At 43.6% G+C, this 21,336-nt stretch overlaps 1 protein-coding gene across 2 annotated transcripts in view; it reads left to right on the top strand.

Moving 5' to 3' along the window:
* The window catches only part of AATF (apoptosis antagonizing transcription factor), a 98,353-nt gene extending 80,051 nt beyond the window's left edge, over nt 1–18,302 (top strand). For both annotated transcript variants that reach the window (XM_058560457.1, XM_058560456.1), the window contains one exon: nt 17,955–18,302. In XM_058560457.1, coding sequence (XP_058416440.1) covers nt 17,955–18,018 — 64 coding nt within the window. In that variant the 3' untranslated portion in view covers nt 18,019–18,302. The remainder of the gene's footprint in view (nt 1–17,954) is intronic.
* The last annotated feature ends 3,034 nt before the right edge of the window (nt 18,303–21,336 follow it).

Genomic DNA, 21,336 nt, shown 5'->3' with positions numbered 1-21,336 from the left:
TAGAAGGGACTGGGATGAGGAAGAGGATGAAGGGAGACTTTCAGTGTTTTATTTTTTATATTTCTATTTTGCTTTAATCTTCTGCCATGAGAATGCATGCATTTGTGTTAGTTGTCGTTAAAAAAATAAGAATCTCTGGGGGACGGCCTGGTGGTGCAGCGGTTAAGTGCGCGCGCTCCACTTCGGTGGCCTGGGGTTCGCAGGTTCAGATCCCGGTCGCGCACCAATGCACCGCTTGTCAAGCCATGCTGTGGCAGCATCCCATATAAAGTAGAAGATGGGCACGGATGTTAGCAGGGCCAGTCTTCCTCAGCAAAAAGGGGAGGATTGGCATCGGATGTTAGCTCAGGGCTGATCTTCCTCACAACATAAAAAAGAAGAAGCTCTGCAACAGTGTACACCAAACTCTTCTCTGTTTATTGCTGAGTGGGGTGGAACAGAAGACACATTTTACTTTCTAGTCTATGTATTTCTGTAGTGTTTGGATTTTTTTACAATAAGCTTGTATTGCTTTTTATCAACAGAAAAAAAGGACATTTTCATTTTGAAAATTATGTATATAGTAGAGAAGAGGTGAGAAGCTCCTAATTATTTCTCTATTGAAGTATATAAATGAAAGATCTTCTCTCCTTATGGTTTCTGCCCTACGGACCATATGGTTAAAACTGGCTTTTTAATACCTGACTAGCTTCCTTCCTCCCCATTTTTAATCATGGTAAAATAGACATAACATAAATTTTCCAGCCCTTTTGATTTCTTGTTCCCAGAGGCAGCTCTGCCTATGGTTCCTACTTTACCCAGATCTGGAGAGAGAAGCCCTTCTCTTTTCTTGCTTGGTTTCTTGGTTCCAGTTTATTGTTCCATACTACGCCTAAGTTGGATTAATACCCAGTGTTTGGTTTTTTTGGAGTGGGGGTGGAATCCGAGTGCTGTTGCTCATCCTTGAATCCCCCATATCCTTTATCCAGTTTGAGCTCAAAAAATTTGCACTTGGTCGAATACAATTGAAACTGGAGTATAGCTCTCATTAAGAGAGAGAGAAGAGATCTTTAACACAGAGTATTAAAATATCGATAGTGGAGAAAGAAGTACTATCTTTAAAAGGATCTTTAAAAAGCTAGTGGCGTCTTCATTTTGTTTTTCCTGTGGTGTGGTCTGTATAGTGTTACCTATTTAGTTAATTTCTGCTGATACATATTCTTTTCTCATGCTAGGAATTTTTCTCTTCAAGCGATCTATTTTTTAAAAAACCCTTTTTAAATGCAAAGGAGCCCAGTTTGGGTCCCTGTGTTAACAAATTCCCCTTTAGGGGCATTTCTTTCTAGATAAATTTTGGATACTGATTTAAATGCTTTTAGGTGCCTTCAGGTCTCTTTTATTGGTGAAAGTCTCTTGTAACCCCTGATACTTGATGTGTGCCTGTCTAGTAGATCTTCACTCTGTTATGAGGCAGGCAGGTGGTTTCTGTTGCAGGCCTGATGAACATTCCCAGTGTTGAGGGAAAACAAAAGAAATCCCACTTTGCCCGGATATTATGTGTCTGCATGCAAGGGAGGAGATTACCACAAGCCTAAAAATTTTAGATCACTGTTTGTTAAACCCTCAATACTCTCGGCACGTGGCAGCTCACCTCCCAGAAGAGCTACTGTTTGCCCTTCAGAGTCATCTTTGCTACTAGGGCCAAGTCCTGTGTGATACTGTAGAGACAGAGTTATCAGTGGGCTGAGGGGGAGGAGGCCTGATGTCTCGTTGGTAGAGAATCCCTCTAAGCATATTGTCACCACCAAGAACAGGTTGCTATGTTACCTGCATGATATACAGGATTGCTGTTCACTTCTCTGACTACTGAAGTTATTCTCAGCTTATCAAGGATGTTTTAGAACAGCTTTGTTACATGGTGTTTCACCCCTGGAGTGCTTTTAGACCAGAGGGAGGATGAAGTAAAAATTCAGATGATCTTATTCTAACAAAATGAAGAATTTGGAGGTTGTGGAAATAATCATCTGTTTTTTGCCTGTGTTTTTGAAAGACCCTCTGAGGCAGACTTTTAAAGAAGTTAATTCTTTCTCATTTGTTGTGTTGATGTAGGTCAGATAGTAAAATGCTAGAGTGACAAGCAGGAGAAGCAAATTCTAAGACCTGAGACAGGCTGAGATGTGCTCCTCAGAACTGGCCCTGCCTCAGCTGTGGGAGAGGGAGGCCGTGGGAACTGCTTCCGCTGTTGGCCTGGGTTTCATTGTTGGCACGGAACAGGTCAGAGTGGCAACCATCAGCTTGATGTACAGCAGGGAACTCCGTGTTTGCCTTGCGTTAACTGCTGCTCAGAGAGCAGCTATTAGATAAACCAAGTTCTGGTACTGTTCATTAAGAGAGTGGGTTATTGTATTTTCCTAAGAAGCTTTTTTCCTTATTAAAAAAATGGTAGCCATATTAATATTTTATAGGTATTCCATTCCTTTTCAAAGAACTTAAAGAAATTCTCAATAAGAACAGCAAGAATTTCCGTTTCAGCCCCCGATTCTCTGCCCCAAAATAGAAAACCACTTTTCCCTCCCCTTTTATAAAGCTGCTGGCATTAAAACAGAACAAGGAGAGGATCTTTTAATAACTACTAAGCTCCAAATACATTATTGTTTTACATCTGGAGTATTAAAAAAGAAACGTACAAATGTAACCCAGCCTTATAAAGTGCTTTGTCAACATCACTGCCGCCTTCTTGAGGTGCCTTGGTATAACAGAATTTGTACACGCAATTTATCTTCGGCTTGCCATTTTTGTGTGTGGGTCTGCACCCTAAATATGGGCACATTCTACCACTCTACTGATGATATTCTTTCCCCCTAATTGGTAACCGAGAGGTTACTTAGACCATTTTTGACTCCCCCGTGCCAACTTACCCCTTTATTTAATAGAAATATGCCCGGGGTCATGGTGAATATTCTGGTATAGTTTGCTCAGCGTTTGAGAGCACATCAGCTAATAACCCCAGAAATACCATCTCCATAGAGTGTTTTTTTGTTGGTTAAAAACTTGCAAGCAAGAATGGTTAAGATACAGATGTTTCTCTGAGGCTTCTTATCTCCTAAAAGACACAGGTGATTCTGACAGGTGAAACAAGTCCGGGCAAATATGCAGCATTGATCTGATCAGCAGGGACAGAGCCATATGTTCACCAGGGCTGCCTTTTACCAGCGTCATTAAAGGCTCCCATTACTCTTTTATTAGAGGTCCCCTCTCTTCCTTATCAGATTACAGAATGAACATAACTCATGGCAGTGATTTGATCTCTTGTTAAAGAGGATTACAGCTTTGCATTAACTCGGATTGACACAGTTTATAATTCGCTTATTGATACTCAGGCGGGCTGCACCACACATTTGAGCCCCCGGCAGTGCTGAGGGGAAAGGACCCCCATATATCATCATTAAAGATGGTGTCCAGCACAGAGATAGGAGGCGTGGGGCCTCCTCATCCAGTAACGTCAGAAAGGACAAAGGAAACATTCTCAAGTTCAAACCTGAGACTTGGGCCAATTTTAAAACTGGGTTGAAAAGAAAGCACTGCTGTTGTTTCTTCTGTTTTCTTCTGATTGGCTGCTGTTCAGTCTTATACAGTTCTAGAGAATTTGCATTCTCACATTGAAGCCTTGGTTCCAAGCAGCACGTGGAGTGATAACAGCACATCTTCTGGAAAGAGATTGTAGATGCTGAGCAGATAAATCTTTCCTCAGAATGGGGCTTCTTGACTATAGTTCTCATTTCTGCAGTCAAATTCCCATCATTTCTTCAAAGGATTGTGAATCCTTTTTTTCCCCCAAAAGGATGTTTCATGTTCTTTAAAGTCAATGTGTGTGAATGTTTTCTCTTAAAGACTTACTGTTTTTAAGTTCTTGTATTTTATTATTATTGTCTTTTAAAGTATATTGTAATATGTTACAAATATTCTATTAATCACAACTAAGTAACTTGCAGGGGGTTAGGCAATAGCTAAATATTTTTCACCTTCATTTAGATTACTCGTTCATACATATTGTTAATACATCTCCTGCGATGATCACTGAGCTGACATTAGGTTGCTAATATGTGAAGACCATTTCTGTTTCTAAGTGCATTCATCCTTTGCTCTGATTTATCCACCCTGAGTCTGCCGCCCTATTTCTGATTGGCAATGAAATGACATAGAATAATAACATCATATTCCACTTATTGAGCATTTACTATATCCCAGACATTGCACATTCAATCCTTATAAGAAACTACTGAGGTGGTTGACATTATCTGCATTTTATGATAAGAATACTGAGGCATAGAGCAATTAAGTAACTTGCCCAAGTTCAACGGGAAGTAAGTAGTGGAGCTGGTATATGCATTTAGGAGTGTGAATCCTAACCTCTGCCACTGTTTCTGGGAAATCAGCAAGCTTTTAGAAATATGTGGGAATAATGTGCTGAAGGAAAGCTGCTTTCTCCCACCTCCAGTACACATGTGAGAGCCTTTCTCTCAATTAAAAACTTGCTTGGAGGGGAACAAAAAAAACTTGTTTGGATTAAAATTTTTTCTTTTTCCTTTTCTTTCTTTTATAATGGAGATGTTTTCTATATAGGAAGTTTTTGCCTGTCAGGTCATTCACATTTTAGTGTGAATCACTGAATTTCCAGACCTGCTCTGATGGTTGTACCATTCTTCTGATTACAAACACCCTACACTTCATAATTACCTTTGAAACCTGATGCAGTATATTCATCAGTTTGCTCTTATAGTTCTGCCTCTGCCCTACTCACGGCCTCTCACCTACTGTCCTTAAAGACAATATCTTTTTCCCCTATAATAAAAACCATACATGCTTATGGAAGAAAATTTGGAAAATACAGAAAAGACAAAGAAAAATTCATCTGTTATGTGCTATTAAGAGTTGAACATTAATACTTTTATATGATTTCTTGCAGAAGTTTTTGTGTGTGTATTTTATAAAGATATATACATATTTGTTTAAATCCCTTTTTCCAGTTAACTTTATAGTATAAACATTTTAATGCCATTTTTGAAGACATATTAATAACTTCATAATATTCAATTATGAAATACTTATTGTTGGACATTAGGTTGTTTCTGATTATTTTTGTTTCTCTGTAAGTAATGCTGCAATGAACATATTTATACAAAAATCTGTATCCTAAGTTTTGCTTGTGTCTTTAGAATAGGTTCTTAGAAGGGTAATTCCTGGCTCAGTTTCTAGTGATTCTTAATGGGTTGCACTTTACATGCCCCATCCCGCCGCCCTGCCATCTGAGGCTGTGTCACTGCAGCTTTGCTAATATGAAGACTTATCTTCCAAAAATGTTTTCTGTTTTGATATGCTAACAGTTATCATTTATTTTTATTTGTAAGTTCATAACAAATAACACCTTACTGCGCACCTACAATCTGTTAGGCGCTGGGCTAAGTATCTAATAATTATTTTTTCATTTAATAGTGAACTTGGAGAATCTGTATATTTATAAATCATTTGTATTTCTTCTTTTTTTTTTTTTTTTTTGTGAGGCAGATTGGCCCTGAGTGAGCATCTGTGCCCATCTTCCTCTATTTTGTATGTGGGTTGCCACCACAGCATGGCTTGACGAGCAGTGCGTAGGTCCACGCCCAGGATTTGAACCTGTGAACCCCACGCCTCTGAAGCAGAGCACATGAACTTAACCACTATGCCACCGGGCCAGCCCCTGTATTTCTTCTTTTTATGCTTTGCCCATTTTTCTCTTTGAGTTTTAGTTTTTCTTTGCAGTTTATATGAATTCTATATATATTTTATATTTTGGTTATACACCATATTTCATTTTTTTTGTAGATTTTTCCCATTTTGCTTGCCTGTTGATTTAATGATTTTTATTGGTCACATATGTTTTACTTTTTAATGTAATCAAATATATAAAATTTTTTCCTTTTAAGTATTTTTCATAGCTTTTATGCTTGGGCAATCCCTCCTGTATCCCAGGATCAGTTATTCCCCTGTATTTTCTCTTAGTTTTGTCTGATATCTTTTTTTTCTTTTAACCTGCTTGGAACTCTATTGCAATATATTGTTCAGTGGTCTCTACTTTCCATTTCTGCTGCCTCTTTTTGAGTCCAGATCTTTTTTTATACTTCCCACGTAGACTACTGCACTAACCACCTCTTAACCACCAGCTGATCTGATCAGTTCTGTGCATCATTGCCAGATTAAACCTCCCTGAAATATCCCTTAGCGCACGCTCCTCCCCATTGCCTGTGGAGTAAATGCTCTCAAACCTGCCACTCAAGGCCTGCAGTGATTTGTCGCCCTGCTCCCTTTCTCTCCCCATCACACCGTCCAGACTGGCCCCTGCGATCCCCAGAACACACCCCATGCTCCTCCCACTTGTGTCTCTTACTGTTGCTCACTTAACCTGGAACATCTCACCCTAGCCTCCCCTCTGTCCTTTCCTGTTGAAATATTCATAGTCCTTGGCCGACACCAGCCTTTCCAGAGAGACTTTTATGATTCCCCACCCCCCACTGAGTTGGGGGGCTCGTTCTTCCTTGAACCCCTATTTTATTTGTTCTTCTCTAACAGAATTTAGTACAGTTCACAAAAGCACTTCTTAGGTTTTCTTCCTTGCTAAGAATGCTTAACTTGGAAGTCAAAGTCATATGCATATGTTTACTGTGATCTTGTATTTGGCGTTATCAAGGTTTTATGCTCATACAGTTGGAATAATATATTTTGATTCCAGTTGTATCTTGCGTTATTATATAGCATTTTTGTGGCACAAGTATTATTTGCAAAACAATTTATTTAGGGTTGTTTCCCAGTTGCTGTCCACCTCCTCTAAGACAGAGAACTGATTCAGGCTTCTTGAGCATGTGGCACGCCCTGGCGCTCATGTGCAGTGTGATCTGGAGAAGTCTTCTCTGTGTGCCTTAGTTTCTTCTTTCAAAAAATGAAAATAGTCCTTCTTGCTCATTAGATTCTTGAGAATGAAATGTTCTTTTAAATGTTTTGTTCCTGAGAAGAACTATTTTAAATGTAACCTGTACAGATAATTTTTAAATAAAATTTATGTTTTCATGTATGTATATATTATGTCATTGTCCGTTTGCCTGCAACACAGACATATCCATTTCAGGTGCAAACCTGAAAAAAGTTGGCTGTAGGTCTCCTGTCTGAAATGTCTTGAAAAACCTTCAGCTTATAAGTCTATTTACAATTTCCTGGTAAGATTATTTTTGCAAACAGTCCTATAAGATGGATGAACGGAGGTTTTAGGCCTCTTTTACTGAAATCTCTCCAAATCATCTAACTCCTCTAATGTACTTTCCCCTGCTCCCGTGGCACTCTACACTTCCATGTTATGTACAGCATTCCCTACCACGTCATGTCCTAATTGTTTGTGGGTTATGTTTCCATGCTAGAACATTGCACTGCTTGAGGGCCCGCTCCATATTTTGTTCTTAGCTCTTGGCCATGTTGGAAAAGCCCCAGAAACGAAGAGTCCAGCTTTGGGACTGCTCATTCCCAACCCTTTACTTAGAGAGTTCTTGAGATCGTTTTTACTTAGAATGAACCCTGGGAAAAGATCTGTCAAGAGCACTCTTGCATTTCCGTTCCTTCCAAGAGTGTACAGCACAAACTTTGGATTTTACCATAGGTTTTCTCCTGCCCATCTTGGCTGTGATATCTAGACTGGATTTGGTTTCTGGTGGCCCTCCTACAAATTATTAGTTACTGTGGAAACATGAGGAATACAGACAGGGCTCTGTGATGACCAATTATAGCTTTAGATCAGGTTTTTGGGCTTTCAGGATTTATTTGGTTTAAGGAGACAGTTCTGGAATGGATTCTGTATGTGCCTTAACAAGGCATAATAGCCTCTGGTTACCTTTTGTTATTTTTAGTGTTGGTATTAAGTGTCAAACCAAAAAAGGATATTTAGGTAAAGGGCATTTTGCCTCATTGTACTTTGAGTTCAAGGTGCTGGTAAGCACAGCGTTTGTAACGGGAAGCTATTACTAACTGCCCTGGAAATGAGTTCTGGAATGAGCCATAACCACACCTTGTGTTTTATCCCTCGTCTCCCTCTGGGGAGCAGAACACTTTATAAACATTAACTCTTTTACCCTCTGGGCACCTGCACTTAAAAGGTAAATAAGACTGAAGGCTCTTTCTTCTCCAATATAGATGAGGCAACATCAGCCTGGAGAGGGAAATGACTTGATCAGAGGCAGGCGAGGCACTCGTGGCCCAGGGTGTTTGGAGCCCCAGCAGTGGACCCGGCCAGCGTGGTGGCCGCTGACGCCCAGGAGACGCTGTTCTGTGCGGCTCCCCTTTCTGCTTCTCAGAGGCTGTTGGGCGTTGGGCCTTTTGTCTCGTGTGGAATGTGAAATACTGCCAAGACGAGCAATTGTTCTTCAATGCTTTGTGCTCCTTTATAAAAAAGAAGAAATCAATACACATTTTCTCCTACATGCACTTGGCAGCTCTCTGCCTCCTTCTTCACCTCCCGGTCCTGCAGGGGAGGCACAGCTGTGCAGCCAAACAGACCCACCAGCTTTCAGGGGCAGAAATGCAAACTACTCATTTTCCACTTAGCAATCAGGCTTTTTATTTATTTATTTATTTATTTATCTATTTATTTATTCTCCCCCAAAGCCCCAGTAGATAGTTGTATGTCACAGTTGCACATCCTTCTAGTTGCTGCATGTGGGACGTGGCCTCAGCATGGCCGGAGAAGCGGTGGGTCGGTGCGCACCCGGGATCCGAACCCGGGCCACCAGTAGCAGAGTGTGCGCACTTAACCACTAAGCCACAGGGCCGCCCAGCAATCAGGCTTTTTAAAGCCAGTCATATAACTGGTCAAGGTCATCAAATTGCTGACTTCAGTGACTAGTTGGTGAACCAAGTGGGGGAGAGATGGCCCCGTTGGAGACATCCAGAAGCTGAGGGGTCCTGGTCAGTACTCCTGGGAAAGGTTTACTTGGCATGTGTCTGGGACAAACCTTCCTTTTTTCCAAATTTCTCTCTGATTTACAGAGTAGAGGAGGAAATTCTCTGAAGAATACTGTTGAGAACCACAAAGATTGACAGATAAAGGACATCAATTTGCATTTTATCAATTAATATAAGTAAACTATCTAAACAAGAGCCCCTTCTCAGCGTAGATTTTATTTTTTAATCAGAAAATGTGGTATTGGTACCAGTAACTTTGTTTATAGCTTCCTGGCATTAAGCAGTTAAGTGTGGGACCTGAATAACAAAGATTTTGCTGCCATTATTAGCAGAAATGGTAGCTTAGATGACAGCACGGCCTTGCAGCATCGGGGGTGCGTGAGTCGGTGGCAGTGTCTCGGTGAGGCTGTGGGTGTCCTTCGCACAGAGGAGATTGTTAGAGCTGAGGGCAGGGATGCGAGTGCCAGGGGAGGATGTCGAGAGAAGAGAGGGGGCGGGAACAGAACCCAGGAGAAGGTCTACTCCAGGCCGGGAGGAAGATCAAGAAGACAGGAGGAGAACACAGGAGCGGGTCACTCCAGGGCAGAGGGTGTCAGGACAGCGGGCTAGTTAGCAGTTAGGAGCACGCGCTCTGAGGATCCCGTGGCTCCTTTGTGTCACTGGCCAAGCCGAGTCCATGACAAGCAGGGGTGGTGCCTTACGTTTGTTTGCTCCATAGCTGCTGCTGTTTTGATTAGATTGGTACTGGGTTTTTAAGTAAAATAAGTCCTCCAACTTATTACCAGAAGTAATAGAATGCTTTGCTGAAACTCGGTGGGTTGACCATAAATACCCTCACAAATTTCTGTGTATTTCCACCCCCTAAAAGTAAAAGTTAAACTAGAGCTGAGAGCTGCATCCTCCGCCGCCCCCGGGTGCTCAGTCGTCGGGCAGCGGTCTGGATAGGGATACAAATGTAACTCGAGTGTCAGTCTCACCTCCGTGCGGCTGAAGGAAGTGATTCACGTCCAAGCAGTGAAGCATCCCCTGGCTTTTAACAGAAGCTGTTAGCGGGGCTGCTGTTTGAACAGGAGCTTCATCTTCCTGAAGCCAGCAGTCACAAAACCGTAAACACAACACCGGCCAACTCTATTGCCAGATCGCGGTGGCTTGACGTTAATATTAAACATCTCCAGCAAGGCAGAGAGCTCTGCAGCCCAGCTACAGAGTAAAAATAAATAAAAATAAAGAGAAAACCCTGCTAAAAGCGGTGAGATGATTTGTCGTCTTTCCTTTGTGAGGCCATTTGTCTTCTCTCGCATCAAATCTGTTATAAAACAAACTGTGAAAGTGGAAATCATCCCAGGAATATGGAATATTAATGCACAGGAGAGGAGGCCACATCCCTTTTGTCTGGAGTGCTCCTGTTCCCCCCCACATACCACACTTTTTTTGCAAGTCCACCAAGGTAAATTATTTTTCTTTAAAAGAATTGGCAAGACTTGAAGCTAGTGGTAGGGATGATGGAACTTTCGAGTATTTGTCTTCCTTTGTTTGAGGGGAGTGGATCTGTAACTGACTTGGGGATGAGGAAGGCGTGCAAGAGAAGAAAAACCCTGCCCCAGTGTGGCCCTAGTTCCCTTCTCACCTCTCTACCCCTCTTCCCTCGCCCTTCTTTCCCCAGCCTTTCCATTCCTTTGTTTGGGGCCTGAACCTGCTTCTTGGAACATTTATAAATCTTGAGTCTGTCTGATCTCTAGGAGACAGGCCAGAGGCCGCACGTCACCATCTGTAATTTAAGGCTGTAGGGCTAAAAGCATTTGCAGAGGTTTGAAGGACCTGGTTCTGACCTGACCAAAAGAGCGAATTGGAACAGACCTTCTAGAGTCTCCTTCAAGCACTGGGGAGAATGTGATGAGAGCAGACACACGAGGTAATTTATGGGCGCAGTTTGCTCTGGCCATGCCAGTTGCCCGGTCCACTCAGAAAGGCGTCATGCACTGCCACCTCGTGGCCGACTCAGGCAGCTGCGGTTTGGCTGGGAGCTCCTGAAGAGTGCAGCCAGTGTCTGATTGGAGACACGCCTCGTACCCAGATTTAGGTAATTAGTGATGAGGCATTCTCTGAGTCACTGTTTGCTAACTTGATCCCTTTAAGAAGTGAGGGTTATGTGAGAGAAGGTTGGTTTTCTTTTTACCTCATTTCTTTGTTTTTGTGTTTTGTTTCTTGGCATGGAATTGTGATGAGATTTCAGGAAAGAAGCCTGTGATCCACATTTTGTTGCTGGGGAATGTTGGGAGGAGAGTGAAGGAGAGTTAAGTGCTGAACTTTCGGCTGCATTCAGGAATCCTCAGTTTCCTGCTGTCGTCATTTTTGTGTGTCATCCTAAGTGAAGAACTGCGTCTGTCTCCTCCCTTGCGTTGTGTCCCTAACAATCCAGTCTTCTTGAGAGATGAAGCTCTCCGTGTGTCATCTGCCTCCAATCTCGTTCCTATGCCATACGTAGCTTTGTCCTCTACCACACAGCCCCCAAGGAGTGCCGGGCAGTGGCTTGCCGTTTGGATCAATATATTTCCCCTTTTAGGTCATAGAAATATTTCTTAAACACCTTTCTCTCGCCTGTAAAGTCATTGATAAAGAGTAGCATGGATTTGGGTCAGAAGAAGCAGAACGAATGAAAGATAAAAGAAAGGTGTCATTTTGTCTCAGGTGTCTTGGGAAGCAAGGAGTCTGAGGGCCTTACTGTCGCTTCTTTGGCAAACGGGAGGGCTCCGAGTTCAGTAAGGATGGCAAGAGAACTCCAGGCTTTGTCATGGCAGGACCCGAGCGAACTGTTTTGTTTCACCTAGAAAAGAACAGATTTAGTCAAGGGAAGACATCAGATGGTTGAAGTGCTGCCCCCAGGGAAGAGCAGTTGACCGGTTCCCCTCCTAGCTCTGGAACAGCAGAGTTGGGTCCAGCATGAGGAAGAATGTTCATGTGTCTCTCTGAACGGAGTGGTTTGTCCCGGACAGATTTACTGGATACATTCACCTTCCCGACTCAGCTTCTGCTGGGTCATTCATGTCTTCATAATCCTCCACCAAATCTAACAAAGTTCAAATAGGCATTCAAATATTTTTTATGAATTTATTATACCTTGGTGTTATACTTTGAAGCCAGAGACCATACATGTGTGGCTATGAGCTTCCACAGCATTAATAAATAAATTTTCAAAAACACCAACACGTGAAAAAAGGCAGGCATCAGTAACACGTGTCTGTGACCATGCTTTTAAAAACCAGTGACCATGCTGGTCAGTGTGAATTTCTGTTCGGGCTGCGTCTATACTGACTCGTAAGGATTCAGATTTAATCAAGACTCTGCTAGACATGAGCAGCGTTGGAGCTGGAACCCGCAGTCTCCCCTCCCCTTTGTGTGCTTCTTCATCCTCTGATTCTTAAATGTATGTCTGAGGGATTGAGTTCAGCAGAAACAAATGCTCCACCCCTTGTGTGTGCAGCACGAGGGTCCTCGGGTGTGCAGGGAGGAGAGGATTAGAATGGAGGAGGGGCCAGGATATGTCTTACATATTTCTGGAGACACACACCTCCCCCCATGAAGCAACAAATGAACAATTTCAAATTAATCAAGGGCAAATTATGTGTATAATTTTAATCAAGAAAGCAGCAATGTCTCCGCTGGCACATTGGAAGACTGGCTCAAAACTCCTGCGTGTAGTAGTTGTTCAGAGAACATGGTGTACTTTTGGAGGCTGTACAGGTTTCTTTAGGGAGTGGTGGCATTGCTGCTTTCTTTCTGCTCTCTGCCTGCCTTTGGCCACAGGGACCAGTAGGTGCAGCTCAGGGATGTCTTGGAGGCTTGGGGTTTCTGGGCCAGAGCAGGAGGGGCACGTGTTCTGGAGCACAGCTGGTACAATTCCTCAGTATCCCAGATGCTGCAAGCTACTGACCTAGCAAATGGAAAGCCCCACACAGATCATCTGCAGGTTTAATGTGCTCCTTTGTACTGTTTGCCCAAATAGCAGCGTGAAAGACACTGGGTGGGCTGTGGCCGGCGAGGAGGTGCACGTGTGCAGCCAAAGGGCACACGTCTGGGTGCACACGTCTGGGCTGCATTGTCAGACACGTCCACCTGCTCTCATTTAGGGCTGTGTAAAGCCGTGCCCGCCATCAAGTGATTGCATTTCACAGCCAGCTAGACTGCAGACTTGAAGTCTCTTCAGAAGAATCACATAATAAATAAGCCGAATCCTAATACACACACACACACACTCGCACATTCTGTCTTTATGGAAAATGGCTGCTAATCCATGATCATTTTTTTTTCCAGAAACAGGTTTTATGATAATATAGTAAAAATATTAAATTAGAAAATGCCTCACTAAGGGTTATAAAACCTTACTACACTAGAGATAGGTAATTATCCCCTCTACAGCCTAAATGACAGTTTAAAAGAAATAAAAATGTTAGTGCTCATTACTTGCTTTTGTAGGTTGCAATAAAGGGTAAGTTAAATTTTAATTCAAGGAAGAGCCCCTGCTATCGACCTTCTACCTTAGGTCCAAGTCCTGTTAATTACTCCGTAGGCTGTTCTCCTGCATGATACCAACATTAATACGTTTCTACAGTGGACATTCCCACTGGCCATCGAGGCCAGAAGTGTGGGGGAGGGGTAGGAAAGGGGAAGGCATTTCAGCTCAGTGATTCAAATCTTGATTCTTAATGTGATAGGGAGCAGGAATTATGTATTTTTTTTAAAAAAACCAAGTTCATTATGCATAGCCTTAAGGTGACCTCAAGTATTAAACTATACACTTAGCCTGGAAGATCAGGCGGAGACAAGGTTAACCTGAAGGATTGATAGTTGAGCTTCTCCGCGTGGCTAAATCGGGGTTAGGAGTGCTGCTGCTGAGGGGGAGTGTTCGTGCTGCGGAAGGCAGTCTGAGCCTCTGTCCCACATGGCTTTTTGTTACCTAGTTTCAGTTTTAGTTTGTTTTCCTTAGGATGGGGTAAAGGGTGTGGACATGTTCTGTTTCTCTTCAGATGCTTTTACCTTGCCCAGAGCATCGGCACCAGATCTAGCACCTGTCTGGGTTTAGGGAAGACCTCAATGCTCCCTAGGCCTCATCCTCAGCCTGGGGAGCGCAGACACTTCCCGGGGGAAGGAAGGGAGACACAGAGTTGTCAGGAGTCCATTTCCAGATGTGTGCTCGCTCCTGAAGTGGATCTGCTGAGAATGTTCTTGGCTGCAGCCGAGGTTCTCCTTTCCCCGGGCCTTTCACATTTGTCTCCCACCTGACACGAAGCCCAGTTCGAGCCCCTCCTTACTCTGACATGGGACGTGGCCCCGGAGTGGGAAGACCTCCAGGGCACCAAACAGAAGGACAGTTCAGAGGTTGGCGCAGGGACTGAGGAGGGCAGTGCCTACGGACTGGATAACAGTCCCTGCGGCTCAGATGGTTCCTGGCTCTTTATTTGCAACAAACTTGGAGGAGAACCTAATTCAGTTGTCAGCTGGTAGATCATTAAAACAAATTTTGGGTGGTAGATCACTATGTGACTTTTTTAGGGGGCATATAATTCAGAAGGAATTAAAAGAATTGAGTGACATTATTGTAACAGAACTCTCCCATTCCCATCTACTTGTTTACACGACAAGGTTTCTCAGCACTTAAGTCTACAAATCCAAAAAGTAGGAAGAGAATCGATGCTGAACGCTCTTTCCTTCTAGCAGTAAATAATATTCCTCCATGGATACACGAACGAATGGAGGGAAGGTCTCATCTGTATCATTCAGAGATGCATTTCACTGGAAATGGAACTTTACATATTTATGTATATTAAATTTTTACTAAAATTATAATACATTTGATTATATTATTGCATATTTTGATTGTTTCCTACTAATAATTGTAATGATAATACAATCCAGAAGTCATTTTTTTTAATTAGAGCCTTATGGTCTCAAGAAATTAAAATATTTTCATTTCAACTTTCTAAATTTCAAAAAGTGTTTCACTTTGCATACTTATTTTTGTGGCCAAGAAGTATGATCAGGTGATTAATAAAAGACTTTCAAGCATGAAACAATTAGATTAGGACAAAAATCTGTAGGGAAAAATCAGATGGAAATACAAGTTTAAAAAGAAAAAGATGCTGTAAAATTTCCAAGTTAAAGAGTTCGTTTATGTGTTATTTAAATGAATGATGATGGGTGTCAAATCGGTACGGTATATAAATTCCATTGGGTGTATTACAAAAGGGATGTAAGAGTTTTATTTTAAAAGTTAGTATTCACAATATTCTGGTACATCCTTTGTGACGATTAAATTTATTGAGAAAAATTTTATATGTCAGCTTAAAAATGTGTAAGGGGGCTGCGTGATTTTGTAAACTTCTGTCGGGGGTGTGCAGCGAGGCTCGAGGACCAGGCCCCCAGATTGCACGGTGGTGGCCTGGTTGCCGCAGCTCTGCCCGGCGGCCAGTGAGTGGGAGGCGCGGCCAGCACGAAGCCTCTGTGGGGAAAGACGCGTGGGCCATACTGAGCAGTTGGAGTCTGGGGTTCTTCATCCTGGGGGTGCTTCTGGACCCCAGGAGGGTCTGCTTTGTCCTCTCTGGAGTTGGGGCTGAGGGCTGTGGAGGGGGGAGGAGGAGAAGGCAGCAGGAGAGTCTGTTAGGAGTCTGTCGCCAGATTCTTGTCAGAGGTGGTACGAGCTGCAGTCGTGGAGGCCTGGAGGAGCAGGGAAGTTTGAGAGGCTTGGAAGGTAAAAACGGTCACCGATGGGTGGTGGTCGGTGAAGGACGTAGAGTTGAAATTACTTGGGGATTTTTGGATTGGAATAGTCCCTTACTCATATTCTCTCAAATATTTAAGAACCCCGACCACTCAGCTTTCCAGGTTGCTTTGCTGTGAACAGCTGCATATGTTTGTCAGCTTTGCCCACCTGAGTGTGAAATGATGTTCTATCGGAACACGGGTTTCAGCATTTCACTCCGCTCCTGACACGTGAACCCTGCTGCGGACAGTAACTGCTGCCCTGGCCCCGGCGTTTCGCTGATAGTGCAGCGCAGAGTGGAAGCATTTGCTCAGTGGTAATGACGGGGTCTGGTGCAGGCAAGCAAGGCGAGCTTGGAAAGGGTATGATTGCAAGGGGCTAAATAGCATCATGCTTGTGCATCTCCCTCTCATCAGACAGTGCAGCCTTAAAGTCATACTGTCCTTTTTGTCACGGCGACTCTCCCCTTAATGCCATTTAATTTTTTTGTTGAAATGGCTGGAGAGACTTGTAGTTATTGGCAGATAGGCAGGCCACGGCATGATGGAGTGAAACCTGGGCAGGGCATTGCTGTCTTGCATGTGATGGAGCTGGTGCTTTCGAAGCGAGGCTCCAGCCTCTCATTTGCATCTGGTCTGAAGCTGCCTCCCACCTTTGTACTCCAGTCTGGGCCGAGGGCGAGTCAGGCGGGCATCTAGAGCAGAGGAACAAAAGGGAAGATGGAGCTCAGGGTGAACCTGCCTCCTTTGTCTGTAGGCCCAGGGGCTGGTGGGTAGTTCTGGCTGGGGGTACCGGCAAATCCTTGCGATAGAATTCCTGTAATAATCTGGAGACCCTCTGTTTTCTGGCCTGCACTGTCCCTGCCTGCCCTGGGGTCCCCAGCATGACAAGGTTAGTTTACATTCTTGGTTTCTGCAGTTTCTTCTTTAAGGTTTTTCCTTTTTAAAAAGTTGTAATATGCTGTTCCTAGTGCTGGGTGTTCTAATTCTAGCACCTCTCTTCCTACCCACAACTGTAGCAGGGTGACTTCAAAAACAGACTAATGCGTTTTTGTGTAGAAGTCTTGCCGAAGCAAAACAGCTGTTTGAATGGTGGGTTTTGGTTGATTGGTTGCTTTTTGTTTTGTTTTGAAAGTCAGATTTGCTGATAATGAGAGCACTTTTAAAAGCCAGTTTTCTTAACAAGGACAGCAGGCTGTATTTTATGGTTAGATCTTGAAAATATGGAACAGAACAGGCACAGCTTTCTTCTGGGGTCATTTACTTGCTGGCCCATGACCTTAGCCTGTGTGTGCCCACCCTCCTTCCCTGAGGGTTGGTGGTTGGACCTTCGCGCAGAGCGCAGCCATGGGCCATCTGCCTCAGTTGGCTGTGTGTCCTCCATGGCCCAACCTCCCTAGTGGGTTCGACCTGCTTGGACCCTCCTGGCTCCGCATATCTCTGCAGGAGACTCTGTTCTCTATGCACAGCGTCCGGAGCTTCTGTCACAATGATGGGAGGTATCCTTCCCCATGCCACCCCTTTATAGGTTTTCCAGGCCTTGACAGGTGACTTTGGCCAGGTGGTTGTGTATATGTTGCATCTGATAGCAGAAACAGAGGTTGGAAGTGATAATTAACTTTATTTTTAGGGACCCAGACCCTGGCGTGTTACGATTTTTTTTAACGTCAAAATCTAACTTTAGAAATAAATTAGCTAATCAAATTATTAGATTGAGACTAGAGAAAAGGAGCCAGGGGAATGGGAAGAACCGTGGTTCACGACTGAACAGCTGCATGTGTGATAGTAATTGGACTCTTGTTGCTGGGTCATTTTCATTGTTTGTCAAGTACTGCCAAGTCCAAGAAAATGTATGAAAACTAAATTATATCCCCTCCATCCCATGTCTGATTGAATCCTCCTCATCGTGTGGCAGTCTCTTACATCCTATTAAAATATTCAATCTTGTTTTCTTACGTGAAGAGCCTGTCTGTAAAGGGCAAACTTACAGAAAACTCATTCCCTAGACACAGGGTATCCAGCCACACTGGACTGTTTACATATCTTACTATTTGATTGGCTGCTTCTTGGTTTCATCCTTCCTTTATATTTGTGAATACGAGCTGCAGGATGCATTTTTAATTACACGGCTGTGTTTTCAATTGAAGACACAGATTAGGGTATTTCCCAGCTCCTTAGTTCTTTTTTAACCTTGAAAAGTTAACCAGTGTGTTAACCAATGTCTTTTGTTTGTCTTCTAGGACAGAGTTGTATCGATCACTTTTTGGCCAACTCAACCCCCCTGAGGAAGGTCATAGGGACTGACCGAGAGTCTCTCCTGTTGCGAGCCCTTGAGGCAGGCCCTCGGGACACCCGATGACACCCTGGCCTGGTTGGCTGCTGCTCCTGCCCGGAATGGATGAGCCTGTTGGCCTATGGGGTTGAGCGAGTCAGGAAATCCCTGGGAAGACCTGCTGTTCAGAACATGTGCCTACTAAAGCCCAGGAAGCCTGGAATCAAGTGTCGTGTCTCCGGTGCGTCCGTGCGCTAAGGGCCCGTCCCCTGTGTTTCTCAACCATCACAAATAAAGAGTACTGTTACTGCGCCGCCGCCGCGTGTGATTTCTTAAGCAGCACGGTGTAAATCTGATCTAGAGCTCTAGGAGGGTGACAGGTTTGTTGGGAGGGTTTTCATTTTTTTCTAGCCAAATGGTCTCCTCTTCCAATATCAGACTTCACAGAAGGAACAATTCTGGGGCCACTGGTGTGCTGCTTTCTGGGGGGATAATGTTTAGTGATTGGTCGTGGCTCTGAGGAGCAGGGATCCCAGAAAACCTATAAGCTCTGCCCAGGAGACTCTGTAACTTGGTGGTATTTGCCTCTTTGTTGCTAAGTACAAATCTCTGACTTCTTTTTTGTTTCCTGTTTTCACCCATGAAGATACTTCCCAGAGTCCTTTTCTCTTCTCACCATTCCTGAATCACTTTATTGAGATTAGCTCTGGTGTAAATCTAGCAGGAGGAAATGATTCACTTGTTTTTCATCCAAAGGTCAAAAGCTGGAAATTAAATCCCCATAAGGGGGATTTATTGGCCTGCTGTGGTCAATATGCAGTGGAGATTATCTTGCATAAGTAATGCGTGCGCACCAGCATAGGAGACTGACCACCTCCTAGGTCCTTTGCCCAAACCTTTTTTAGGGCTATGAGATTGGAGAAGAAACGTTGCATCCAGGCAACTGAGTGCAGTTGTAGTTAATATCTAGTCATTGTTTTTAAAGTCAGATTTTGATGTTATTTTAAAATGTCAAAACCAAGTGACAGATTTTGTGCCCAGGAGTCCCACGTATCATTGACTTGGTGTCTGGGGACTGCAGCCTGGTGCCTGAAGGCTGGGCTGCAGACGAAGGGAGTCCTGAATGTAACGTGCAGCACAGTCTAGTGCTAACATCAGTGTGTCTGTGAGCGCAGGGCGGGGCACATATGGGGAGGAGGGTTTCTCCACCTCACATTAATTGGACCTTGGTACATGGTGATTTGTTTTTCTTGTCTCAGTGGTTACCTCTTGGGCTCAACTGTCAGGGAAATGTTTAATTTTCAGTGTGTCTCCAGTTACCTAAACCAATCAACAGAAATAGGAGAGTTCCCCACATTCATTCCCTTCAAAATGATCACTTGTTAAAATAGAGAACATCCAATCCTGTCCATCTAGCCTGAGGGTTTGGATAATGTACATTAGAACAGCAAGTAGGTAATTCTCCATATGGAACTTCCAGTGGGCCTGATGCTAACCCTTGTTTCCTGAAGAGATAGAACCTTTGTCAGAGTCACTCTTTATCTGATGAAGAAAAAGATTTAAACAGGTACTTCAAAATATTTGGAGTCCAACATGTTTAAATAAATGAATTAAAATCAGGAGAGATGAGAAGGAACAGACAATTTTCAGTAAAGGGAGGCTTGCATTTTAAAATTCAGAAGACCACCCTCCTTCCAGCCAAGAATAAATTGGAAAGTATTTTAATTGACACGGATACTGCAATTCAACTGTTACTAGAAAGACAGATTAGTTGATTGATTTGCATTTTAATAAAACTAATACTTTACATTTTGGTAGCTAATGCTGATTTTTAAATGAGTTGAGAACTGTTATTGAGAGTTTCCATCCAGAGCCCTTTTTCAGTGTTGACTGAAGCATTCCTCCTTTTGTGTGGAGTTTGCTTATTTTCTTCTTGCCCAGCTGATGACTTCACGCACGATACTGGCACACCGCTGACCTTGAAGACCTCGCCTCTCCCGTGCGGCGAGGCAGCGAGCCGGCCACAATGGAGACGCGGGAGTGCCTGCCCGGCCTAGGTTTGCCCCAGAGAGGAGCTGGGAAGCAGGCAGTGGGCCTCTCGCTGCAGGATGGAGAAGATAAGCTGCTTTCTTGTCTAAGTTTATTTTATGTTAAAAATTAATTACAGGGGGCCAGCCTGGTGGTGCTGCTCTGCTGCAGTGGCCCCGGGTTCCCCGGTTCGGATCCCGGGCGCAGACCGACGCACCACTTGTCAGGCCATGCTGTGGCGGCGTCCCATGTAAAGCAGAGGAAGATGGGCACGGATGTTAGCCCAGGGCCAGTCTTCCTCAGCAAAAAGAGGAGGATTGGTGACAGATGTTAGCACAGGGCTGATCTTCCTCACACACACACAAAAAATTAATTACAGAAAAGTAGAAAGAACAAATAAAAATAAGACTCGGCTGTAATCCCTTCACCCAGAAATATCCATTTCTCATTATTAACATTTTAATACTCCATCACTCGCTTCTTGGTATAGGAGCAATGATATCACGTAGCCCCATCTCCTGTCCTGGGGAGAGGGGCCGGGAAGGAGTTGGGGTGAGAGACTTGGTTTCCCTTTTGGACTCTGCAATTGTTTACTTACAAAGTACGCACGCAGCCATACCTACCATCTCCCCCTCCACTTGACACAGATACCCGCAGTTGAGAACCAGGGCTACACAGTATTCTGCATTTTAATATTAATAGTACAGTAAAAGATTATTTCCATGTTTTTGCAGATATCATGTATTTTAATTGCTAACTAATAATTCCATTTGGGGCATATATCTTTAGTACTTAACCAAATCCCCTGTTGTTGAACATTTAAATAGTTAATTATTTGCTATTTGAATAATGTTACAGGAAAATATTTGTGCATAGAGCTCGTTCATTGTCTTTGGAAATTACTGCTTTTTTCTTGGCATCTATTTTTAGGAGTAAAGTGAACCAAGTGAAAAAGTCCAGAGATTTGGAAGGCTCTGGGTACTTATGGAGGCTGGCTTCGGGGCCGTTGTTCCCTCTCACTTGCCTTAGGCTGGGCCGTCTGCAACAGAGGGTTTTGAGAGGCAGAGAGGAGATTGGCCCTGGGGTCTGAGCCTGGGGTTTATTTCTTGCTCCCCAGGGAACCCTTCAACTCAGCATCCTCCTCTGGGAGGATTAAAGAGCTGCTGTCTGTAATGTGCTTTGAGATGCTCCAGTGAAAGATGGTGGATAAATAGAAAGTGACACCATCATCTCCCTCCCCGGCCCCATATCTTTTTTCTGGCTAGATCGCATATAATTTGCTCTCCACTCCGCTCTGGTTTTCATGCTCTTGCCACTTTCAA

Source organism: Diceros bicornis, chromosome 18 (assembly GCF_020826845.1).
Source record: "Diceros bicornis minor isolate mBicDic1 chromosome 18, mDicBic1.mat.cur, whole genome shotgun sequence".
In the NCBI taxonomy this organism is placed as follows: Eukaryota; Metazoa; Chordata; class Mammalia; order Perissodactyla; family Rhinocerotidae; genus Diceros; species Diceros bicornis.
The sequence above is the reverse complement of the archived record's forward strand: the minus strand, read 5'-3'. Positions and strand labels throughout refer to the sequence as shown.